The sequence below is a fragment of the Phocoena sinus genome, chromosome 14 (assembly GCF_008692025.1).
Source record: "Phocoena sinus isolate mPhoSin1 chromosome 14, mPhoSin1.pri, whole genome shotgun sequence".
Classification (NCBI taxonomy): domain Eukaryota; kingdom Metazoa; phylum Chordata; class Mammalia; order Artiodactyla; family Phocoenidae; genus Phocoena; species Phocoena sinus.
In genome coordinates this window covers 27,134,987-27,161,818 of record NC_045776.1, presented here as the reverse complement: position 1 = coordinate 27,161,818, position 26,832 = coordinate 27,134,987, and the positions used below count along the sequence as shown (strand labels likewise).

General features: G+C 46.3%; 1 protein-coding gene across 2 annotated transcripts in view; it reads right to left on the bottom strand.

The window, feature by feature from the left end:
* Positions 1–2,232: 2,232 nt before the first annotated feature.
* LOXHD1 (lipoxygenase homology domains 1) overlaps positions 2,233–26,832 on the bottom strand; it is a 199,897-nt gene continuing 175,297 nt past the window's right edge. The window contains exons 18-22 of one of the 2 annotated variants that reach the window (XM_032602845.1): positions 15,720–15,890; positions 10,559–10,691; positions 9,045–9,203; positions 2,946–3,244; positions 2,233–2,493 (exon numbers count right to left, since the gene is read on the bottom strand). In XM_032602845.1, the coding sequence (XP_032458736.1) occupies positions 2,429–2,493; positions 2,946–3,244; positions 9,045–9,203; positions 10,559–10,691; positions 15,720–15,890 (827 nt within the window). In that variant the 3' untranslated portion in view covers positions 2,233–2,428. Of the gene's footprint in view, positions 2,494–2,763; positions 3,245–9,044; positions 9,204–10,558; positions 10,692–15,719; positions 15,891–26,832 lie in introns of those variants that run through there. The other variant, XM_032602844.1, reaches the window with a different exon arrangement.

The following is a 26,832-nucleotide window of genomic DNA, read 5'->3' as shown; positions in this document are numbered from 1 at the left end:
GTGCCCTGTGTGAGATGAAGTGCACCGGGATGAACGGAAGGCATAAGAGTTTCGAAGGGGCTTTCACAGCAGTAGTTTCATCTGATCTTAACAAGTCCCCTGAGGGGAAGCAGAGGAGGCAGGGAAGGTAAGGGATGGAAAGAAAGTTGACTCAGGTCATGGGGTCTGTCCCCAAACCAGACCCGCCCTATCCCAGTAAGAGTGAGCCAACATTGAGCACATCAGCAGCTGACAAAACAAGGGGCTTCTCCCATCCAATCTTGGCTGGTTCCACAAGACAATAGATGATGCATTCCATGGTGAGACTGACTGGCACTTGCCAGAGGACACGGCAGAAAGCTATCTTAACTTTGAGCTGAGCCTCGTCCTGCAGGTATGACAGAGGATGGAGAGCCTGAGAAAGGGGCCATGGATACGAGGGCAGGATTTTCAGAAAGAGCTGAGGGTGGGCTGGGAGTATCCCTCCCTTCCTCCCTCCCTCCCTTCCTTTCTTCCTTCCTCCCTTCCTTCCTTCCATTTGGCTGCCCTTTGTCCAAGGCTAGTGACTGGGGTTTCAGTGGGGCTATTTGGAGAAAGGGATGTGTCCAGAGAAATCGTGTGGATGAGGGATGGGCTGACCGGCCACTGACGGCAGAGACAAGTGGTCTGAATGCCCAGAGTTTGTCAGAGCAAAGGATGCCAGAAGACATCCTATTGGGTGTCTTAGATCCTAAGCAAGACAGAGTGGGGGTGGTGGGGGTGGTGAAGGGCCTGAGTTAGAACCCACACAAGTGCTCATGGGAGGAAGGCTCCAAACAGCTGCCAGTCCAGAAAGGACACTGACCACAGTAGCGCCCCCAACAGGAAGCTGTCCTCGTCACCTCTCTTCCCTGCCCCCCAGGGGTGGGAAACCAGGGTCAGCTAGAGCGGGGAGCAGGGGTAAAAGGGCAAGGTGGGGACGAGAGGCGAGGCTGACCCCACACTCATACACACATACACACCTGTGTGCACATTGACACACCCACACGCTCGCTCTACACTCACTCTCGTTACCACTTGTGATAGGACTGAACTGGGGGACGGGAGGAGGCTCAACTCTGAGTGGAATGTTTTGGCCTTTGTATTGGAGCCACACATTTAAATTACAGAACTGAGATGGACTTTGTGACTTTAAAGTGGTTGTTGGACGTTTTATTACCTATGAGAGTCCAGAAGAGTTATGAGGCTTGCCTTAATTTTCATCCAGGGACAAGGGAAGAACCGGCTCCAGAAAAAGATACAAATAAAGCTATTTAATGATTACTTCTCTCCCACCCCGCCCCAGCCCCCTTAAGTCCTGCTTGTTTAACATGATGGACAAACCCTTCAGTGCAGGCGCTGAATTAACTGTCTGCATTTTAACTCACGTAGTCCTCATAGTCGCCTACAAGGTTGGTATTATCATTCGTCCTATTTGACAGATGAGGAAACTGAGGCCCGAGAGATGAGGCAATGTGCTCAAGCTCTCCCAGCAGGGAAAAGGAAGAGCTGGGACTTAAGACTGCTTCTTGCTGCCTCCGGCCCTGTGCTTACTGCCACAGCCTCTCTCCAAGGGTCTCCGAGAGCTCAGAGCCGTGAAGCCTCACTAAGTTTACACCTGTCTGGGCTAGAGGGTCCATGGTGACACAGCAGAAATCCTGGTACCGGGTACCTCCTACAGGAAGACTTCCTGGCCTGATGCACTTTTCTGCTCAGTCCCACCCCTGCCTCCGCAGGAAAATCAGAAGTCAGGGGCTGAGCTGTACTGCACTCCAGCTGTGATTGTTGATCAGGATGTGTGTGTGTGTGTGTGTGTGTGTGTGTGTGTGTACGTGCACATCTGTGCATGCCCATGAATTATGGTTCTCTTGCTGCCTCTCCATCAGGGTCACATCCCCCTGAGGGCAGAGACCACATCTTTATTTTGTTCCAATCCCTTCTCAGCTTTCAGTCCACATTGCCCACAGTGAGCCATAGTTCTAAACACCACCGATGCCCTCCTCCCCTCCAAGCCCGGGTGCAGCAGGGACCAGGCAGTTCCAGGCACTGTTCCAGGCACCTTCTTCCCCCTATTCCCTGCACCCTATCACCTGCTCAGGTCTCCGGGTCTCAACTGTGTTATCACCGGCTGGGGCAGCCAGCCGGCACTTGGCAATGAGTCCTTTGTAAAGTGACAGAAAGACTCATGTACCGGTTCACAGGGTCATAAATCCTTCCAGCTAAAATTCTTCCTCCTGATGTTTTTCTCTGTTTGCCCCTGGATTTATTGCAACTGGGAAAAAGGATGCATATCTAAGTGAGCAGATGCCCAGATGAGTCCTTTGCAGGGTGTGGTTGGTGATAATTTAATTAGCCCAGCTTTTCTGGGAAAAAAGTGTTAATTAGTTTTTGCTTAAAATACATCATCTTGATGGCCTCTTCTTCCCCACTTCTATCCCCTGGGTGAAGCCCCAATTTCCCGTCCACACCTGGCAGCAAGCTTCAGCCTGGTCACTGCTATTATTGAAAAAGAAAATGCAAAAAGTTATTTTTGTACAGCAACGGATTATGACACAGGTTGATGGATTCATCTGGATCCAGGAGACCTGAGAGGGTGTAGGACCCCACAAGCCGTTGCCCACAATGGCCTCTGAAGGACCATGGAGCTCTGGTCCCCAGTCCCAGCTCCAGGAGGCTTTTGGGAAAGGACCGCTGAAAGCCAAGGTGGGGGGTAGCGGGTGTGGTTGGGACAAGTTGGTGGGAAGGGGGAGCGAGGGCCTCTAGACCTCATACGGAAGGGAAGAGGTCTCTCCAGGTGAGCCCATCGCCCCGCTTCTGGTCCATCCACCTGCCGCAGGTGAAGATGGTGGCCACGCCGGTGCTGGTGTTGGTGACCTCCACCTTCTCCACCAGCCAGCCGGAGCTGTAGCCGCTGCTGTCGTGCTCCAGCCGCACCTTGCGCAGCTCGCCCAGCTCCAGCGTCTCCAGGAAGAAGTGGTCGGTGCTGCCCCTCTCGAACAGGTTGCGCATCTTCTGCTTCAGCTCCCGCTTGCCCGTGTCGCCGTTGGCCCCAAAGATGGTCACGAAGACGTTGGCATCGGTGCCCGCCCCTGGCTCATAGCCCGTCGTCACGATGACCTCGTACTTGACCAGCACCAGGCTCTGGACCTTGCTGGCAAAGCTCTCCGTAGTCTTGGTGACCTCAAAAACCTTGAAGTACTTCCTCTTCCTCTTGAGGGGGATGAGGCAGTCACAGTTGAAGAAGTACCTGGAAGCGGGGGGAGTCGGGGAGGTTAGTGCACACCAGCCAAGGCTCACGCCCTCCCCCAGGACCCTGGGCATCCACAAGTGGTTCCTTCCCCAGGTGACAGGATCTTAAGGCAGGAAATGTCTGCATTAAAATGTGAAGATGGGTCTCGTTTATCTGAGAGTTGACAGTGAGTGACATCTTCATAATTTTAGTTGCTCCTTGATTTTCCTTTTCCTTTTCCCCTCACACTCCACATCCGATCCACCAGCAAGTCCCATTGACCCCATCTTCACAACAGGCCCAGAATCAGCCCACTTGAAAAAGTATGCGCTATCTCACTCTCCGCCCTGCTGCCCCTCTCATCCAGGTCACCACCATCTTTGACCTGGAACGTGTCAGCTTCCTAACTGGTCTGCCTGCTTCTCGTTACTTATCGTGACTCCTCTCCACAGCATCCAAGTGATCCTGTGGAGATGTAAGCCCAAGAATGTCATCCTTCTGCTCAGAACCCTCGACCGGCTTCCCAGAATAAATAAAAATCACCACCTTACAAAGGCCTGCAAGACCTTACATGATCCGACCCTCCTCCCAGCGTTTACCTTTCTGACCTGCTGTCTGCCTTTCTCTAAGCTCACTCCACGCCAATCAGGCTGATCCCCTTGCCCCTTCAAAGGGACCGATGAATGATTTTACCCAGTGTTGTCACCTAGAGGCGCTATGGGATCCAGAACAACAATCTCAGGCAGAGCCAAGTGGAAAAGTAGCTATGAAATGTATGCTCCCAAAACCCTCGCACTTGGCTGAGTTGAACTATGAGTGTGTGTGTGTGTTGCGTGTGCATACACATACACGCATGTGCTCATGGACAACATAGTACAAAGGGGTGCAAAGTACTTCAGTACAAAGTACTGAAGAAGCTACCACAAACAGAAGCAAGTCCAGGGCCAAGAGAAATGGTCTTGGACCAAAAAGTCCCTTCTTTACACCCTCCCCCCGCCACAATGTTAGCCTCTGGGTAATGACAGTGAGTCCAATAATTACCAAGAAAGAAGTCAGAGGGCACAGTGAGAAAACACTGCATAGGGTATAAGGGGGCCTGGGGTCTGCCCCAGCCCTGCCACCTACTACCTATGTGACTTTGATTTTCCCATTGGCAGTGCTAGAGGTTTGGACTGAACAACTGCCATGGTTTTTTTCCCATCCAAATCGCTTGGAAATAACAGCTTTGGAAATAAGCAATCCTGGCACTGGCTAATGATTTCAGGAACACAGCCCTGAAAGGGCGCGCCCAGTGGTGCAAACTCAATTTTTAGATGAAAATACATAACAGCAAAAAGAACTTGGTTTTCTGCTTGCTCACTAAATGCCCGGACTTTGCATTCGTGCATCTCATCAACTCCCACAGCAACCCTGAGTCATACGTAGACTTCGTCTTCCCATTTCACAGAAAGGAAATGAAGGCTTGGAGAAGAGAAGTCACTGCACAAGTTGACACAGAGCTGGGGCCCGGAGACAGCCTGCCTGGCCACCTGACGAGCCAGCCATTTAAAGACACTTCACAAGAAATCATTACTCTGTCTTGAGATCTCTCTGCCCCCAACTCGTCACTTGATAAATCTAGATTGTTGTTACATACCATACTTTCTAAGAGGGAGATATAATCGCATTCTTTGCTTAAACATTCACTTAAAATGTATTTCTTTATGCAAATGCCCACTAATATGCATAATTCTATATAAATGCAAAAATCCTGTGATCATATGGGTGTTCTTCTAAATGCATTCTTTTTCTTTTCCTTTTTGCTTGGCTCTATCTCCTTTTTCTCTTTCCGTACCCCTCCTGCATCTCGCCTTCACCTCAGATAACCCATGTAACAGCTGTAGATGTATCTTGCCAAATTTCCCTCCATTTCACCCAACCCTGCACAGACCCACATAGACACGGACACATTCGGGACGTCAGTGTTCGCTTTACAAAATGGCATCGTATAATGCATTCTTTCCCATATCTTACTTTTCTCACTCAACAATACTTCCTGGGAATTGATCCAAGTCTTCTGGTACATATTTAAATCTTTCTTTTTTTTAAATAAATTTATTTATTTATTTTTGGCTGCGTTGGGTCTTTGTTGCTGCACTCGGGCTTTCTCTGGTTGCAGCGAGTGGGGGCTATGCCTCATCACGGTGCGCGGGCTTCTCACTGCAGTGACTTCTCATGGAGAAGCACAAGCTCTAGGCACGTGGGCTTTGGCAGTTGTGTCTCACGGGCTCCAGAGCGCAGGCTCAGTAGTTGTGGTGCACAGGCTTTGTTGCTCCGCGGCATGTGGGATCTTCCCGGACCAGGGCTCGAACTTGTGTCCCCTGCATTGGCAGGCAGATTCTTTTTTTTTTTTTGCTGTACGTGGGCCTCTCACTGTTGTGGCCTCTCCCGTTGTGGAGCACAGGCTCCAAACACGCAGGCTCAGCGGCCATGGCTCACGGGCCCAGCCGCTCCGCGGCATGTGGGATCTTCCCGGACCGGGGTACGAACCCGTGTCCCCTGCATTGGCAGGCGGACTCTCAACCACTGCGCCACCAGGGAAGCCCGGCAGGCAGATTCTTAACCACTGCACCACCAGGGAAACCTAATTTGTTGTTTTTAATGGCTGAAAAATATTCACTGGTGTAGTTATAAGGAAATGTTTCCTAATAGACGTAATTATAACATCACCAAAATGTGGGACCTCAGGGCTTTGTGGCGTTAAGACTCCAGCTGCAGAAGAACATGCCAGGCTGTTCCCACTGGCAATGGGGGTAGGGTCATGGGCGACAATAAAGGCAAGGCAGAGAATAACAAACAAAAAAATGAACATGTTAAAAAAACCAAGTAGAATATGATCACACTTCTGTGAACAGTGTGTGTGTGTGAGACATTAGAAATATGCCAGAGAGAACAGAGTCACCAAATGCTCAAGATGGCCATCTCTGATGGGTAGGGCTTTAGAGAATTTTTACTTTGTTTTACACACTTTTTTGCCTTATTTGAATTTTAAAATGATTATGTATTATATATGATAATGGGATAAAACGATTCCACTTTGGTTTTTTAAGAAAAGAAACAGGGCTTCCCTGGTGGCGCAGTGGTTGAGAGTCTGCCTGCCGATGCAGGGGACACGGGTTCGTGCCCCGGTCCGGGAAGATCCCACATGCCGCGGAGCGGCTGGGCCCGTGAGCCATGGCCACTGAGGCTGTGTGTCTGGAGCCTGTGCTCTGCAACGGGAGAGGCCACAACAGTGAGAGGCCCGCGTACCCCGCCCCCCTCACAAAAAAAAAGAAACAAAAGCCTCTCTGTGTGTCCTTCCACCAAGGTCCTGAGGATATTAGTGACGAAAAAGAGCTGGTCAGAAACGCTGAAGAAGAGTCAGGACTGGAATTGGTTGGAACATAAAAATTTGAGATTGTTGTGTTTATGAGATTGAGATCAAATTAATTTGTATTTCATGGAAATCCAAATATTACGGTCCAACATGCTGGTTAGAAAGGAACTGTGGATCCACATACAATGCTATTTAAGTGGTCTTTACACGGCAGAATTTAAATGTGTTCTAGAATGGTGATACGAAAATAGCCACGATGATGGAACACCCCTGTACTGTCCCCTCTCTGTATAGAGGTGATATTTTGTTGGGGGGAGGTTCTCATACACCAGGAATCACAGGCTTGAGACCAGCGCGGGTAGGTAGGCTGGAGTATGACTTCTGAGAGCCCTCCAGGCTGGAACCCCTGCCACCAGACTCTAGAAGGCATCCAGCTCTCTTCCCTGAGAGGTGCTGGGTTATGGCCTGAGGCTACACGGCTGATCCGTGACAACTCTAGCATCTGGGTATCTGCACTCCCTGCACCCACTTCCCTTTGGGAAGATCCCCACCCCACGGACATCCCTCCCTCCCCTTCCAGCCCAAGCACCGTGCTGACAAAAGGCCACACTCTTGAGAATGTAGGAAAAGATGCTTCACTGGGAGTGGCAGATTCTTTCCACTGGATGAAAAATCCTATAACGGCCCCAGGACTGTGAGATGGGAAGTTCTTCACCCTCTTCCTCCTGACACTAGAAGGTGCCGAGTGGTGCTGAGATCTTTGGCTCTCTCTCTCATAGCCAACACTGTGGATTTAAAGCTAACTCAGGTGGTGACTTATTATTGTATTGTATCGTTTTGTTTATTTGGAGCATTTGCAGAGGTGCAGTATCAGCAGCCACGCTCCTTGCCGTAGGGAGACAGTTCAAGTTGCAGAAGGGGCTTTGACCTGGCCCTGGCTCGCTGGGTGAGCTGGAACTCTTCCAGGCCCCTGTATCCCAGCTCTCAAGTCCTCGTCAGTATTGCTCTTACAGAATTTACTGTTGTAAATTTATTGCTCTTTTCTCAAAAAGAGCAATAAATAACATTGCAATAAATAACATTGCAGCCCGAGAGGGAAGCTGCTATGAACTGAGTTCTCTCCTCCCAAATTCACATGTTGAGGCCCCTAACCCCCAAAGTGATGGTATTTGGAGATGGGGGCTTTGGGAGGTAATCAGGTTTTGATGAGGTCCTGAGGGTGGGGACTCATGATGGGATTAGTGCCCTTATAAGAAGAGGAAGAGACGCCAGATCTCCCTCTCTCTTTCTCTGCCATGCGAGTACACAGTGAGCTAGGAAGAGAGGCCTCATAAGAACCCAACCCTGCTGGCACCCTGATTTCTGACTTCCAGACTCCAGAACTGTGAGAAAAGAATGCCTGTTGTTTGAGCCACCCACTCTGTAGATTCAGTTATGGCAGCCTGAGATGGCTAAGACGGAAGTTCAAATGTGAGAACCTTTCCCGCTTAATCCCCAAAGTGGAAGCTTGGTCAGAGGCAGCCAATTCCAGGGAGCCTGCAGGTGGCAGGTCTAATGTGGACAGACATTTCTCTGAGAAGCTGGGCTCCTGAAGGCTGGAGCCTGCAGCTGGGACCCGCCTGGTAAGGCAGGGCTGCTGCTTCTGTCCCATGCGCTTCTTGTGAAAGGCGTTGCCAGGAGCAGGGCCAGGCCGGGAGGGGCACGAGGGGAGCTGGGGTCGGGGGGGCGGCAGTTGTTCTGGGGGGATGTCCAGCTGCCTTAGCTGCTCTCTGGGCCTACCCTCCCCAAGGCATGCGCTGCCCTTGGCCTCCCCTTGCTCATCTCCCGGTTCCTTCTTAGTGTCTTTCCTGCCTCCCAGAGCCTCAGGGCTCTTTCTGTCTTCCAACGTGGTTACCAAGTGGTATTAATTAGAAAAACTGATGGCTGTGAACTGTTACCCAGGTAACTAAGACCCTTAATCCTTCAGAAATGCCTGACTTCCCAGAAGGCCTTGGTGGGGGAAATGTAAATCTCCTTATCTGGGGTCCTCAGGGCCCGTGGGCCATGGGATTACTCCAGCTGGTCTCTACTCTGCCCGCAGGAATGACGGGCTTTCACTCTGACTGTGGAGCAGCAGGCTTCAAAGCTGTATCTCTTTATCATTATACAGTGATCATGGGGGAAGGGAAGGAAAGACTCAGCCGTCTGGCCCTGTCTGACTGGCTCTTCTTTCCTTCCAAAGAAGCATCACTGGAGCACCCAAGGTCATCCAGTCTAGTCCCCTGCCTCTGGGGTAAGCCTCTGGTTCAGAAAGCTCCAGAACCAGTGTAGCTGCCTCTTCCCTTCCTGCCTCATACGCCTCCTGAGTGAGGTGACCTCACCTCAAAGGGGACACCTCACACCCTGCCATCTGGTCTGGCCACAGGCCCTCCCCGTTGACTGCGTGGCACTTCCTGGGGAAGAGGGCAGAGGCCCAAGACATACACGTTGCCGTACTCCATCTCGGTGATGGTGATGGTCTTGACGTGCCAGACCAGCTCTCTCTTGGGGATGAACCGGTCCTCCCTGGCGAGGTGGCCCACGCAGAGGGAGGCAATGTCTCCCAGATAGACGCTGTCAAACTCAAATATGTCCGTGGTCCCCCTGCAGGATGCAAAGATATGGCCAGTGAGAACTGCCCATGCCCACTAAAGGAAGTAAGCATTTACTGAGTGCCAACTGTATCCTAAGCACTGGCCTGAAGAACAGAGATAGAATAGCAAGCAAGACCTGATGTCAGGTCTCCACTGCTTAAGGGTTCAGTCTAGTTTCGGAACAAGACAATCATAACCATTAAAAAGCCCTTCTGGCTACTTGGTCCCGGAATCAATGATTGGTAATATCGAATGGTGTTGGAGGTGGGTGAGGTCCTGGGCCTTGGACATTGGGTTGAAGAGGGTGATGAGATTCAGAGAGCAGAGGCGGGGGAAGGGAAGAGTCCTCTGATGTCGATCTGACTTGGCAAAGTCAAGGGATGGGAACAGTGGGATTGGAGGTGCAGACATTTCTGGGGGGAGTGCTGACTTGGCTGGGTTCATTGAGGGAAAGGGCAGTGGAAAAGAAGGGGGAGGGGCAGTCTGCAGGTGTGGGGTCAGCTCCAACCATCCCCACTCCGAGGGGTTTGAATAGAAGGTACAGTGGGATTATGGCAGGGGGAGATTTTATGTAGGCAATTCTGGACAGAGCGGGGAGATGAAGGGGGCTTCTGAGCAGTTCAGAGGTGGCTCAGACGTGCAGGAGGCGGTGAGAGTCTCCGGCGTGTGGCAGGCAGCCGGGAGTGCTGAGCAGAGGCACCTGTTACACGAGACCCAATTTTGATTTTCCCATAAAGCATCTTAGAGGCTCTCCCCTCCCTCCCTCCTAAAAGTCTACGCTGTCTTATATGATCCTTCTGCATTCTTATGGGTGAATGTCTCCCTTTTCAACTAGACTGTGAGCTCCTCATCTGCACGGACACAGGATAATATCTGTGTGATTCCCGGTCCTGCCGCAGAGTGGGCTTGCTTTAATTAATTTATTAACTGATTTTTGTTGTAGTTTTCTATTAACTTTTTAAAAATTGACATACATTTGACATATACTATTGTGTAAATTTAAGGTGTACAACATGTCACTTGGAAACATTTATATATTGTACTATGATTGCCATTGTAGCCATAATTAGCACTTCTATCGTATTACAAAATTATCCCTTCTTTCTAGTAGTTGGAATAATATAGATTCTAGTTTCTTAGAGGGGGCTCTCTTTAAATGACAGTCCCCTCTCTTCCCTCTTCTAAATCTCCTTGTTTCATCCATTGGAGCTCGAATGGGGTTGGCACACAGTAGGCACTCAATAAATTCTTGCTGGTTAAGCCCATTTGTATATTTATGGCCCCCACTAAAAGGGTTGGTTCTTGGGGTCCCTCTCTTACGCGCCCCACCCATCCGCATTCCCCTGTGGGCACCCCTCTTCCTACTTCCTAAACGCCCGCTGTCTAGAAGAATTTTCCACGAGAAACTCTTTGGATCGGTTCTTCCTGCCCTCCAGGATGAGCCAGACGTTCTCCCTGGTTTCGCCTCCGTTGCCGGTTTCTATGATGATCTCATAGGCTGTGGTGGAAAAGGTGGGAGAGAGTCAGTAGAGGGGAAGCAGCACCCACCATCAGAGCAGGAGCAAACTGGCCACTCCTTGCAGGTCCTACATCTGGTCTTAGATCACAGCCTTAAGGGGGCTGGGGTGGGGCGCAGGTTAAAATCGCTACAACTGAGGCACTATAAATAGAACCTTCCTCAATTTGGGGTCTAGAGTGGTGTCCTCATTTTATTTATAGTAGCAATCTCTTTTCCTGGCAAGCATGGGAGCCACTGGGAGTGAAGGGCCAAACGCCTCTGCCTCCAGGATCCATGAGGTTGGGATGAGTTTTCAGAGAGACGCTGGGGCCCGGTTCTCAGGGATGGAAGAGTCTGTGAGATGCAAAGTGGAGATGGTGTGCAAAGAGAAGGGAGGAGAGGCGGGGCCCAGCTACAGAAAGGGGAGGGGGAAGATCCAGTTGCCTCGAACTTTCTGTAGCAAGCAGTCTCATTCCCTGTCTTGTCACAGCTCTCACTCTGGTGTCATGCTCAGCTCCACGACCTCCCTCCCCCGCAGTTCCCACAAGCATGTCAGCATTTGCCAAGTGTCAGGACTGGGCTAGACTCTGGGCAACACTAGAACTCATCTCTAGCCCCAGACAGAAACACCGACTGCACCACAGGACGGAATAACCTTAAACGAAGGGCCAAAATAGCATGGGAGGGAGGGTGAAGCAGGCTCCCATTACCTCTCAAACCTCACCTTCCAGTACTTTCTCCCTTGCTCGCTCCGCTCAGCCTCCGTGCCATTCCAGAACAGGAGGCACACTCTGGTCTCAGAGCTCTGCCTTGAGCATGTCCCCTTTCTCTCCCCACCCCCACCCATGTTGGCTTGACTCACTCCCTCCCCTCCTTCCTCCCTACTCAGATGTCACCTTCTCACAGAGTCTGCCAGACCACCTGAACCACACTTCCTGCCTGATTTTCCCAGCGCCTGCCCTACTGAGCTCTATTATCTTCTCTTATCACCTAGTACCTTCTAACATGCTAAGGAGTTTACTGATTATTTTACCGTTTATTGTATTCCCCCCTCCCACTTGAATGTAAGCTCCATGAGAGCAGGGGTCTTCGTTTTGCTCACTTATAGATCCCAAGAGCCCAGAACAGTGCCTGGCACATAGGCACTCAATAAATATTTGTTGAGTGAGCAATGAATGATTGGGCTAATCGCAGTAAGCTTCATGAAGAAGATGGCGTATGAGCTTGGTCTTGAAAAAGAGCCATGATTATGATCAGCGGAAAACCGAAGGATGCTCTAGGAGGAGGGAGCAGCGTAAGCAAAGATACTGAGGGGCATGAGAGGGGCTTGAAATCCACATGATCCAGCCCCACTCCCCAGGGACCAGGCTGGGATGGAGCTGGCACACGGGAGGACACAATATTTGTCTGGAGGTTTCCCTGTGCATACAGCTCTTGCTGCAGTAAGTGAATCATTGAGGATTTGGGATTCTGGATCCAAAGGGATAGTTTGATCTCTGTGCTTTTATCTCAGACATGTGATAAAGACAATTAGAAGGGATGGCTGTGCCTACAGCTCCATGTAACGTCAATCCTGGCCTCTCAGCAAACTGTTGCCTTTGTGACTCCTCTCAAGTCACAGGTAGAATGAATCAGGGCAAAAATGCCCACGATAGGGGAAGAGATCCACAGCACAAGCCCTGGAAGAAGAGCGGGGCTCTGCAGGCCCAACCGTTCACAGCCCAGGGACGTGAAATGGCTGAGCCACTGCCCATGGCTCGAAGCCATTGCAGGGAGGGGGTGGTCCCACTGCCATTCTGCTTTCCCAGCAGCTGGTAAAGTATTTCTGCAAACCAGACACCTGTGAATTCAAAGTGGATCCTGGGCAGTGTAGAGGAAATGGCTTGTCAGAGCCCAGGAGAGGAGGCAGGGAGCGCTAGGAACCTACTTGCTCTCTACGATCAACTCAAGTGGAACACTCGAGAAGCAGCGCATGCGGACCATAAGCAATCCTCTCCTCATGGCCCCGGGGAGAAGGTAGAGAAGGAAGGTGTGTAAGTGAGGACATTTACACAGATTAGAAACAAATGCGGCCAGCTGCATCAACAGTCTCTCAATCAGCATATGTTCACCTTGGAAAGTCATTTCATCAATGGCTTGATAAAAATGTGGAAGGCATGACTCTCAGTTTTGTTTATAGGTTGCTGGGAGGAAAAGACAGAGGAGGACCAGGGACCTGAAAGAGTGGGGCCGGTAGGAGCCCAGCCTAGGAGGGGTCCATATGAGGCTCACCCTGGGGCCAACACCCATACAGGACCAGCCCGGCTGGAGAAAGTGGCTCAGCAGCCACCGTGCGCGTCACTCACATGAAGGGGCCACCAGCAAAGCAGTGAATGTGGTGAATGTGGTTCAGGTGGCAGGAGAGGAGAGAGGAGATCTGGCCACCCTTGACATCTTGCCTGGGCTCTGGGCGTGGCACCCTCAGAGGGAGATGAACCAGCAACCCAGGATGCACCGAGAGGATCCAACATCCCATCAGGTGAGCAACTCCTGAACAGACAGGTGTTTGCCTTGAGGCCAGGACTGCAGGGGCACCTGATTCCATGGAGTAGCACCAGAGGATGCCTGGGCATCTGGTGGGCGTCAGGACCTTACTGCTCCACATCACCTTCCCCAACTCATGTTGTCAGGACCCTTCTCTGGCGAGCTCCTACCATGTGGTTTGCATGGGGCTGAGAGTCCCGGGCCTGGAGAGCCTTAGACATGTCACTTCACCTTTCTGGTTTTTGGTTTTCCTTACCTATGATATAGAGGGGTGAATTTGCCCCCTATCTAGCTCATAGGGTAGGAGTGGGGTGGCGAGGACCCGGTGAGAGCAGGGGACGTGTGGAATGCTTTCACACATGTGAAGCTCTGTTCAAGTATGAGAGCATATTTATTCTCACAAGTCAAGCGCCCAGAGGTGCCCCTGGGGACACAGACACAGAATGTAAGTGCCATGAGGGCAGGGTCTCTGCCTTATTCATTAGTGTGTCCCCAGAACCCACACTTAGTGGCACTTAGTAGGTTTTCATTAGTGTGTCCCCAGAACCCACACTTCGTGGCACTTAGTAGGTTTTCAATAAGTATTTGCCAAGTGGTTAAATAAAATTAGCTGAGGGTTGAAATGATTGGCTGGAACTGCGTCCCTGGCTCTCCCCAGGATAAGCCTCCATCTTAGGACACGGGTGTCACTGTCTCTCCCCCTGTGGGCAGCCTAGAAGGCGCCACTCTGCCCTCTGCAGGCTCCTAGTAAAGACGGACTGATCCAGGCCATCTCCTGGGCTCCGTGTCCCTGCCCTCCCATCTCTAGCCCACACACATCCTTCTGGAAATAATGCAAGTGATGCTTCCCCTCTGCCCATCTCCCTGCCAACCCAAATCCCGTAGGTCTTAGCAGCTGTTTGGCAGGAAATCTGGGAAGGAAACTCAGTGGTTATTCTCCCAGCCTGACGAATCTCTTCTCCCCTGAACACCAATGGCCCAAGGAGCCTCTGTTGCTTGTGTTGGCATTTGTATATTAGCCTCTCCCTCTAATGAGATTGTGAGGCTCTAAGGAAAACGACCGACTGCATCTTCTTCCATTTGCTGAGCACTAACGACTTGTATACCTACTAAGCCCCAAAGCCTAGAGAGCTGCAGAGGGCTACAAACGTGAGTGATTTTGTCCTTGACCTTTGGGAGCTTACACCTGTGTAGGGAGAACTGCACATGGACAAAGGTCCATACAAATAAACTAGGAATCACAAAGCAGTGTGCATCACACTTAGCATCTAAAATAAAACTGGGCCCCCAGTAACTTCCTAGTAAGTGCAATTACAGAAGCTGAGAGTTCACCCTCTGAATCAGGGCGGGAATCCCCATGCAGTAAAGCTGATAGATGAGTAGTTGGCCCTTGTTTGAATGCTACCAGGGACATCAGTGTTCACTGCCTCTCGAAGTAGCTAAGTCCATCACTGGGTAGTTTTGATGGCATGGTGGAGAAGGCTGAGTGGCTTTCCACCAAGGATCCACGCTTCCCTTGCCACGTGGTGTACAGTGCTCGCCAGGGAGTGACTGTCCAGCCAGGTATGGCATTACCCAGATGCCTTTACATCTCGGTGGAGCTGCATGACTAATAGAATGTGAGTTAATATGTTAAGGTAGGGGAGTGTGCCTTCTCCATGCTCTCTTTTCCCTCTGCAAGACATGTGGGAGTCACGTGTTGAAAATGGCAGACAGATGAGAAGAGTCCCTGAATCACAGTGTGGAAGGCCTCTTGCCAAACACTCGCACTGGATGGTTTATTATGTGAGTGAGAAACAAATTTTGTTGTATTTAGCCATTGAGATTTGGGGGTTTATGTCTTCATGCAGGTAGTGTTACCTTAATAACTAAGGTTGGAAGATCCTTTCTTCACATCAGGCTCTGCTATTGATAAGCCTTTGTCAAATCTGTTGGATGCAGATACTAGCATCTGTATTAAAGAAACACTTCCCCGGTTCTGGATGGCCATCCACCTTAGGGACCAATTACTCTTTCCCTTTAAACATCCCCTGAGGAAGGAACCAAAGAGAAAGTGGTTGGTGGAGAAGCTGGCTGCCCTGCACATTCTGTTTCCAGGAAGGCTTGATTTGGTGGCTGTTGTCACAGACATCAGTTGGAGAGAGTCCATGACAGAAAAGTAAACCAGAGGGAGCGTCACATCAAACTGCCAGCCCAGCCCTCAGGGCAGAGTAAGCTTATCCCCCGTGGGTTTTCCTCTACCTGATTAGTCCCTGTGATTTGGGGCCATGAGCTGGTACCAGTATCTTGGCTGTTCCAGGTCCACGAAACAATATTTAGGGTGCTTACTTATGCATCTCTCCAATATTATTTCCTTCATTGGGCATCTGATTCCCCTGCAGCTGTAAGAGTTCCTTCTTTAGGTTTTCCAACATTGTTCCCACCTCCCTCCTGAGCTAACTCTCGTTTAACTGAAGATTCAGCCCAGGCTGAATCTAAGCAGCGCCCACCGGTCTCCACACGTACTCGTCTCCTCCAGCTCATCGTGGATCTCATTGTTGGCACAGGGAAAGTCACGGACTGTCTGCCTGTCGCCCTCATTCTTGGAGAGCCAGCAGTCACATTGGAAACGGAAGGTCTCATCGCGGGAATTGTCCTTCACATCGACATAGCTCAGGTGCCAGCCAGGAAATATCCCTGTAGGAAAGAGACATGGGGACTGGGAGCTGAACGTGTTCTCCCTCCCCTATCAGACTTCCATTCCCCCTGCCCACTGGCTGTGTGGCCCTGGACAAGTTCTCTCTCCTCCTGGGCCTTTGTCTCCTTGTTGATGAAATGAAGGGTTGGGTTAGATTATCTCTGAGACACTTCTAGCCCAGAGGCTATAATTCTCTTTGCAAAATCCTTAACTTGGGTTCATGAACTCTTAGAGGGTCGTGTATGTCCTTTAATATGTATATGTCCATAGTATTCCACAAGGCAACCCTACAAGGAAGGCATGTATATATTCTAGTCTCACATCTTGCCTTCTCGTGCCACTTGGGGCCGTGGGGGCAGTCCCATTGTTCCCACCAAAAAGCCATTCTCTAGGATCAGACACTGCTCAAAGCAACAACTCTAGAACTTGCCATTGGTCTCAAGGGTTATAAACACAAAGAGACATACAAAGGTGGACACACACTTCCAGTCGCCCAGTCTACAGGGAGTAGATATTAAGGCTCATGGACAGAGCATACATACTGGCAGTCCTAGTATAGCTTCATTCCCAGTGTAAAAAGTACTTCATATGTTTTAAAACATAGATCTTTACTATGTTTTAGTCCTAAGAGCAAGTCCTAAACAGCAAGTCCTAAAACAAGTTAAATTTTAAAATAGTTCTGTCGAGTTAAAAAGTGGTGAGTTATTTTATCAACAAAATTTTTTTGGCATGCATATTTTAAGTTTTATTTAAATTCAAAATGTAAATAACAAATGGTTAGTAATAAATGGAAATAACAGAATCCGAAGCAAGATATCTGGATTCGTACCCAGAGCTGCCATATACATGCTATGTGACCTTGGGCAAGTTACTTCACCTCCCTGTTCCTCATCTTTTCAGAATTGCATAGAATATAAGTTCAAAAAGATTAAGAAATGATGTAAAATATTTGACTAGTAACAGTCTGGGTATTCGTTTAAGTGGATAAATGTGGGCATCAAACTGCTCGAGGGTTTACATTCTATTAGATACACTTAAGGTGCTTTATTTTAAAATGTCAGTATTTATGATAAACTTTTTAAAACTCAATAAATATATTGACTTTCCTGCATTAGGGCCAGTTCCATCTGTAAGTCTGTAAATTGGTTGCTTTCTGAGATGATTCCTGATACTATCATACACTAATTCAACTGCTTAATAAGGTTCGAAGTATTCAGTCTAGAGATGGTGCAGGTCAGACCCATGGAAGCAGTCCTAACAGGCTTCCAGAGTGGAACATAGGAAGGAAGAGGGAGTGAAGAGGGAGGCAGAGGAAGAGAAGACAAATCGTTGGTCCTGTTGGAAGATGTCCAAGTGGAAGATATCTTTGCTCTCCCCCAATCCCCTACCGTGTGTGTGTGTGTGTGTGTGTGTGTGTGTGTGTGTGTGTGTGTGTGAGAATATGAATGAGGTGATTCCCTGTCCAGGCCTTACCCAAATCAACTACAACAGGATCTCTGGAGTGTGACCCAGGCATCAACAGTCTTTAAAGCTTCCCAGGTGATTCCAATGTGTAGCCAAGGCTGAGAACTTGAGCCTGCGTGGCAATTACCTGGAGGACTTTGTTAAAACAGATAACTGGGCCCCACCCCCAGAGATTCTGATTCAGTTAGGTTTGTAGTGGGGTCCTGGGGTCCAAGAATTTCTTTCTCTAACCAGTTCTCAGGTGCTCCTGGTTCTGCTGGTCCCAGAGCCACACCTTGGCTTAATGTATCAGAGTCATCTCTTCTCCAGGATGATGGTCTTTCTATGATATCATGGCAATAATGATCAATGGGAATCAATGAGAATTTTGTGTTAGCGTGTGCATAAGTGTGTGTGAGTGTTAGTGGAGGGGGATGACATTAACCGGAGAGGTGGGTCATCATGCGATCACTTCTGTTGCTGGAATGCACTCTTCACCCTGCTGTACGTCCTGGGCAGGTTTCACTCCTGAATTACGCTTCCTGAGCTCCGGGCAGGGTGGTGACAGAGGAAAACAGTGAGCTCATGGGAAGGGTGGATTCTGGGCTGGCTTTGACTTTATCCACAGGCAATTCAGTGCCCCAGTGTGTGGTTGGAGACAACCAGAGGAGGAGCCTACCTGGCCCGGGTTGCCCTGGTGCTTCTTGGCAGGTTGCTCCCTTCCCTCTGCATCCCCCTTTCCTCTCTCCTCTGAAAGCATGGCATTGTCTCACCCCATCCCCAGTTCTCTTTCCAAGTTTGACTCTGCAAAGAAACTTCTTCCATGGTAAATAGCAGGCTAACCCCAACCATTCTGAGATGAAGAAGCTTCATTCTCAGCCTCACGCTCACTGCTTATTTAGTTGCCTTGTTTTGGAAATGTTGGATGTGATTCACAAGGATCCTACTACAACTTTCTAGACTAATAACCTATCAAACATGGGAACAGGCAGGCCTGGGCAGGCTGATGCCATGTGGCTGGGTTCTGCTGGTGAAGGCACCAGAGAAGTTGACAGACCGACAGTTATAGCATGGCTAGTTGTGTGGCCAGCACTACCTGGATGGTCTCCACCATAGACCAATAGGGAACCATCTGAATCGCACCATTAGAGAATCCATTTCTTTACAAAGTCTCCTCTTTTAGAGTCCTACTTTATTTTTTTACACAAATATAGCAAACACCCCACACTGCCTGACATCTTACCTTTTCACTTACAATCTATATCAGTACATAAATATCTGCCCATCATTTTTCACAGTTGCATGGTATTCCATTGTATGCACACAAAAGAAATTTTCTACCTTGTTCTTATTGATGGATAATTACTTGCTAGCCAGACTTTTACTTCTGTATGCAATGGTATAATTACTACCCTTCTACATGCATCGTAGTGATCTTCTAAAATCATAAATAGGATTTTGTGACTTCTCCATAGAAAACCCTTCAATGGCTTCCCAGCACTCTCAGAATAAAATACAAACAGCTCACTAACAACTCTAAGAATCGGCATGACTTTGTCCCTTTCCATTCTGCTTTCATTTCACACTACTTGCAATTTTACTTACTATATTTCACTTACACTGGCCTTTTAGTACCTTAATATATGAAATCCAGTCTTGCCTTGGAAACTTTGCATACACTTTTTGGTCTACCTGGAAAAATATACCCCAGGCTCTGAATGCCCATAGTGTTTCATCACTGAGGCGTCAGATCAAATGTCCTGTCTTTGGGAAGACCTTTCCTAACCACACTATTTGCAGAGGTTTCCTCATCCTCTATTACTTGCCATCACATCAACATATACCCATTTCACAATCTGAAATAATTTTGTTTTTATTTCCTTGCACATTTTCTATATATTGTCTGTCTTTTACTAGGTTGTAAGCCCCATGAAAGTAGGGGTCTTGCCTGATATATCCACCACTATATTTTAGTGCCTAGAGCAATGCTTATAACACATTATTCAACACATGTTTATTGAATGCATGAGTGTGCACTATTAGTGAATAGGGAAGAACGAGGAAGAAGGACACTGGTGGTAACATTCTGTGAGTGGAGGGGGAAAATAATTCAAAGCCCCACCAGGGAGCAGAGGCCTGCCCTAGTAGAATCGATTGTTTTATCCCAAATGTCCTAAGGTTTACTATAAGAAAAAAGCTTAAAAACTGAAAGAGCATGGGGTCCCAATCTTTCCAGCCAAGAGAGGGCAGATTCTGAGTGGGAGAGAGACTGACTGCTACATGCTTCCTGGATTTCATCATGCCATCTACTACCTGCGATTCCTCAGTGGCCTTCCATACCTGATGGGAAAAAGGGGCCCAATTCTGTGTTTTCGTATGTAGGGCTTTCTTCACCCTGTCTCCATACACTTCATTCCTTACCTCAGTAAGGAAGACCCCCCTAATGCAAATCCTCCACCCTACTTAGATAGATTTATTCAGCACCACTTTAGCATTTCCTTCCTCTTCATTAAGGCTCCAAGCTATTTCCCTGCCCTAAATTCCCACCTATCCTCTGGAAAACTTAGGCCCCACCTCCTCCATGAAACCCTCCAAACTCCCCAGTCCCATAGCATTCATCATCTGTCCATTCACTTGGCTATGAACACAGATGGCTTGGGAAATCTTTGCTATTGAGGTCATGAACATGAACTAACTCTTTTATGGTGATTTTATGTTGTATGTCTGACTTCTCCAGTTAGATTTTAAGGTGTGGGAACCATGTCTTATGACTTCTTGATTGCATCACAGGGATATTGACTTAATGCTCAATAAACATAGAATTGATAAATTATATTTACTTTCTATAGTGAACTCTCAGGTTTTTTTTTTTTGTCAAGCTAAGGTCCATGTGGGTAAACAAAATTTCTTAAACAAGATAAATAGATGATTTGAAATGAGTTATGGAACCATCACAGTCCTAGCTATTAAAGAATACAAGAATCTAGCTATTATTCTTCCACAAACACTTTCACATGTACATCATCCAAACTAGGATGCCCAGAATGACACACATGGATTTGGCAAATCTGAACTGCATTCTCAGCATACCCACCATACTGAACGTATTATCATATCTCCATGCCTCAGTTTCCTTACTTGAGCAATGTGACGGTTAAAATACGTGATTTCTGTGGTCCTTTATATTTCTATGAATTTATATTATTCAAAAGAAAATATATAAATTCATTCTGTGATTTCATCAGAGTTTTCAGAGGAAGCAAGCAAGAAGAACAAGATGAATTAGAAAATAAACACTCTGTTATAATTTGTTCAGTGTTGTAAAAGCTATCTGGGTGATTGGAATTAAGGAGAAGAATTAATCATTTATCTTGATTTTCATTTATGAACTATATTTCATGGTAATCAAATAGCCTGAGGGACAATTTTTTACAGAAGAATTCTAGCTAATAAGTGGATAAGAAATAACAATTAGAAAATCATTTGTAACCCTAACTGATCGTCACTGGGAGAAGCCATTAGATGAAGAGTGATGGGGGAAATTTACAATGGAGGAATCAAGTAGACAGCCCCTGGATCCACCATTAGATGTGAGCATCAGTGAGACTGAGACAGCTGTGATGTAATATGAAGGACACAGGTCCCATTTTAAAGTAGCCTTGATACCACCTATAAGGCATTCTTGCCAAAGAATGTTGAACCTGAAGCTAATCAAGCCTTTAGAGCTGACCTCCAGATTGTAGGAAATATGGAGAATAAGGAAGCAATGATACCAAGAAGAAGCAAACAGGCAGGTCTGGAGTGTGGAAATTTTATAGATCATTGGCCCAGTTCCTTCAACAGTCAATGGCATGAAAAAATAAAGGGATTAGGTATGGCTCTTCATTAAAGGAGGCTAAAGAAGCATAACAACTAAATATGCTGTGTGGACCTTGTTTGCATCCCGATTCACATAAAACCAAAAGTACAAAGACATTTTTTATGTTATTAAGGAAATTTGCATATGGAGTGGAAATTGGATGACATAAATAAATCATTGTTAAGTGTGATAATGGCATTGAGAAAATATCTACTTTTAAAAGAGAAGCATACTAAATATGTTTGGGCGAAATGACATGAGGTTTAGGATTTGATTTTATATCTTTCAGCAAACAAAAAGAAGCCAAAAAAGAAAAAAAAGGGTAAAGCAGGTATGACAAATCATGTGTTGAATCCATGTGATGGTTATGTGGAAGTTCATTATACATATCTAGCTGTCTTGACTTATATTAATATTTAAACTTTCATCTCTGGAAGAGAAAGTTACTATCAAGAAAAAGTTAGGCACAGAACCTTGTTCCTCTCCTGACCCTAGTATCCCAACCACTTGGGCTCAATGAAGACACAAAAATCTTTCTTTCCCTGCCGATGATAGGATCCTGCTTTCAGATCCAAAGTCTGGTTGGAAAGGAGAAGGCCATTTCTCTGCTTACAAAGGGAAGAGATTGACATCAATGACTTGGGATTTCTTTAGGTTCAAGAGCCATGATGGGGCCAAAGGCAATCAGTCTTGAGCTATCCAAGGGAGGCATCAAGTTCTTTGAAGAGCCAAAGTAGTAGCAACAAACAATCGTTAGTATGGCTTAGAGCTGTCCAAGGTGCTGAACTGCCTCCCTTTTCTTTCAAGGTTTTGACAGTGGTGAGACAAATTTGAATGCAGAGTTTTTGCATAGAAGAAAAATGCAGTTTTTTTCCTTGAGAAAACTGAGAAAATCTAGATATGTGCATAGTGTCTAAGGAGTGGGGACAGCCATTATTAGAGGACCTAGTGATGACCCTGAGGTTCATGGCCAGTACTCAGTTTTTGAAAGTACTAAGACACAAGGAAAAATTCTGATTTGGGAGAAATGTGCGTTCCCTGTGGTGGAGGCATAAAAAGACAGGAATGATCAGAGGGACTGAAACAGAGGTATAAATAAATTCTATATTAAGTTCCTACTATATTACAGGCAGTGTGATAGGCATTAGGGAAAGAGCAATGAGTATGAAAATGGTACTCATGGAGCTGATAAGTAAGGGAGACAGAGGCTAAGCATGTAGTTACAAATATAATGACTATTCTGGGGGACAGTTTAAGTAAGGTAAGGCAATAGGAAGAACTTACAGTGAGGAGGTTAGTACATAAGAGAGTTTGTTAATCATAAACAGGGAGATGTAATCATGGCAGGGTGCATGTTTGGAGTTAGGTCACAAGGCAGAAGTCTCAGGGGCTGGAATTCAATGTCAAGCACATAGTAGAAACGGAAGCTAGTCTGATGCCTTTTAGTTCTAGATTCTTCCTCTTTTTCCTGCTTAGAAGAATAGTTGGTTTCTGAGCCCCAGTTACCACTGAACTGCCTGCAGGGCTATGGAGATCCCAGCTGCAAAAGTTAAGAGGAATGTTTGTCAAGCAGATCCCAACTTGACACCACCTTGAGAATTATAGCTCTGGACCACCTTGCTGTACTTTAAGCTGCTGCAGTTAACCTTGCTGACTTCAGGCTCTCTGATGGGACTTCACTCTGATTTGGTGCATTTTATCTTGGCCCAATGGCCTTGAATATTTTTCTATCCAGCAGCAAATCCTGAGGCAGATATTTTGCTGCAGAGAGGTGATTGAATTGGAGCCCTCAGGAAGTCTACACTATTCCCTGGAAGGACCTCTTCCTTACTGTATTCAATTCTTAGGGCTGCTGTAACAAATTACCACAAACTTGGTGGCTTAAAAAAAAAAGAAACTTATTCTCTCACCACCATGGAGGCTACAAGTCTGAAAACAAGGTGTCAGTGGGGACATGATCCTTCTGAAGACTCCAAGAAAGAATCCTCCTGGCCTCTTCCTAGCTCTGGGTAGGTCCTGGCAATCCCTGGCATTCAATGTCTTTGAGCTGTGTTCTCTATTTCTGGTCTCTGCCTCTATCTTCACATGGACTTATTCTCCATATGTCTCTTTGTGTCCTCTCATCTTCTTATAGGAACAGAAGTCATTGGATTTAGGAACCAACCTAAATCCAGGATGATTTCACCTCAAATTCCTTAACTAATAAAGGCCCTATTTGCAATTAAGGTCACATTCTAAAGTTCTAGGTGGCCAAGAATTCAGGGGGAACATTCGACCCACTAAATCTGCCTTTGGAGAATTACAAATGCTTTGAAGTAGTGTCTGATAGAATGTGCTACATCTGGAGCTTCTCAAACACAGAGAGGAGAAAGATATTTCCCTGGGAGTCCAGAAAAGGATGGCATTTGGAGTCATCCATTTAGGCTTAAGAAGCTGCTACAAGCTGATGTTTGACATGAATTTAGTCATTTGTTCACATAATTATTAAATAGCTACTAAGTGCAAGGCACTGAGAATTCAAAGTTGAATCAAACAAGTTAGAGACCTACTGTTTAGAGATTCAAAATCTGCCAGTCGTAATTGGCAAAACAATTACAATTCAGCACAGTAGGCGCTATGAATAGAGTTATAAACAGAACAGTTCGGGAGCATCGAGTAAGGAGGATCTAATTTCATTTCATGTAAAAAGTGGTAGTTAATCTGGAGTTTGAAGGACGCATTAGAATTTATCAGGGGAAGAGAATTCCAGGTGAAAACTCATCTCTTAGGTATCTATTTATGAATAACTGTTAGCTTGGCCAAAGATGTAAGTTATTTCATGCCAGGTAAAATTTGAACAAGGGCTGGCCTCGAAGTTCAGAGAGCTAGGAAAGAGAAGAGAGTAAAGAGAAGAGAAAACCTTTTTAATGGAAGTTCATCTTAGAGATTTCTCATTGTTGCAAATTCATATGTACCACACCATTCACTGGATGGACTGGAACAGTCAGGAATAAAAAGGCAATTCCATTTTATAAAAAGTACAAGAAAACAGAGAGGGTGAAGCTAGGTGAGAAAGTTTCCCTGACAATTTGTGTGTGTGCGTGGGGAGGAGTACTTAGGAGGCAATGACGAACATTTTTGTCTTATAAACATGAATCCATAAATGACAGAAGGCTCTTTATCTTCCCCTCCTTTTCCCTTGTTACAGTGATTTAAATGTTTGGCTGCATAAAAAAATCCTCATCAAGGGATTCTGGGAATTTGCTAGGGAGAAATAAACATTTTCAATAGTTTAACTTTCTTTGCTATTTGAAAACAAATGTATTTTCATATTTCCTTTATTAAATTTATGCCCAGGAAACTATGGCATCATGAACCAACACACCACTTCTTGGGATTTCATGACCAGTGAACGATCCTCAACATTACATAGTTCCCCAGACAGGGTCCATCTCCCCAGACACATTCCCCTTTGGAAGTAAAAAAATGTTAAGGCAATCCATTTTCCTCCTCTTTTCTTCCTCCTTCTCCTCTTCCTTCCCTTCTATTATCTAACCTCAGGTTAGAATTCTCAGGAATCTGCTCTCGGCCACTTTTGTTTTTCTCAAGCTGCACTTCCTCCACAAATGCTCTTATCACTCTCACGGCTTCAGTAATGTCTCTGTACTAACAATTCTTAGATCAATATCTCCCAGCTAGTTTTCCTCTTGAGCTCCAGACCCCACTGTTACTAGCTATCACCTCTTAGATGTCTTCCAGACCTTTAAATTAAACATATCAAGATGAAGAAACTCCTCAAGCATCCTCACCATTCTTGCTCAAGTTTCCTTCTTAGCCAAACCTTTAATAAGCTTTCTGCCTTAAATATTTCTCAAATCTTTCTACATTTTCTCCATTTCCCACTGCTACCATCATTGTGCAAATCATCCTTATCTCCCATCATCTCTTAGCCAGTCTTTTGAAGTTTGTTTTCTTTTCCATTTAACCTATCCCCCACAGATACTATGATAATCTTCCCCATGTGACTACTGTTCTGAGATCCTTTGATGGCTTCTCAGGACAATTAGGATAAAGACCCAATCCTTGACATGGCTTATAATACCTTGCACAGCCTGATTCCAGTCTACTTTCTAGCTCCCAACCCCATTCCCTATTTTGTAGTCATTCTGAACTCTTCTTTCATTTCTGGAACATATCAATATATTTTATATTTCAGGACTTTTATGTTTTCTGTTCATTCTGCCTCAAATATGCTTCATTTTTGGTAAACACCACACCCCACCAAATGTCTATTCCTATCAATACTTCAGGTCTTAGCTTAAATATCACTTTTTCAAAGATAGATCCAGTTGAACCTTATTATTTGTGTATTATCCATATTTACAAATTAACCTACTTGCTAAAATTTATTTGTAACCCTAAAATCAATACTCACAGTGCTTTCACAGTTATTCATGGACATGTGCAGAATGGCAAAAAATTTGAGCTGTCTGATGCACATGTCGCCAGCTGAGGTTAAACAAGATGGTGCTCTGCCTCCTTGTTTCAGCTCTCACACTATGAATAAGTGTCCTTTGTGTGGTCTATTTAGTGCTATGGTTTTTTATTTTTACATTTTTATGCTTTTTGTTGGTAATTTTGCTGCTTTAAATGTCCCCCAAGCATAGTCCTAGAGAGCTGTCTAGTGTTTCTAAGTGCAACAAGGCTGTGATGTGCCTTACAAAGAAAATAGATTTGTCACTTAATGTTCCTTTAGGCATGAGTTATTGTATTGATGACCATGAGTTCACTGTTAATAAATCAAGAACTCCTAGAGAAATGGAAATAAAAACAAAAATAAACAAATGGGACCTAATGAAACTTAAAAGCTTTTGCACAGCAAAGGAAACCATAAACAAGACCAAAAGACAACCCTCAGAATGGGAGAAAATATTTGCAAATGAAGCAACTGACAAAGGATTAATCTCCAAAATTTACAAGCAGCTCATGCAGCTCAATAACAAAAAAACAAACAACCCAATCCAAAAATGGGCAGAAGACCTAAATAGACATTTCTCCAAAGCAGATATACAGATTGCCAACAAACACATGAAAGAATGTCAACATCATTAATCATTAGAGAAATGCAAATCAAAACTACAATGATATATCATCTCACACCAGTCAGAATGGCCATCATCAAAAAATCTAGAAAAAATAAATGCTGGAGAGGGTGTGGAGAAAAGGCAACTTGCACTGTTGGTGGGAATGTAAATTGATACAGCCACTATGGAGAACAGTATGGAGGTTCCTTAAAAAACTACAAATAGAACTACCATACGACCCATCAATCCCACTACTGGGCATATACCCTGAGAAAACCATAATTCGAAAAGAGTCATGTACCAAAATGTTCATCGCAGCTCTATTTACAATAGCCAGGACATGGAAGCAACCTAAGTGTCCATCAACAGATGAATGGATAAAGAAGATGTGACACATATATACAATGGAATATTACTCAGTCATAAAAAGAAATGAAATTGAGATATTTGTAGTGGGGTGGATAGACCTAGAGTCTATCATACAGAGTGAAGTAAGTCAGAAGGAGAAAAACAAATACTGTATGCTAACACATATATATGGAATCTAAGAAAAAAAAATGTCATGAAGAACCTAGG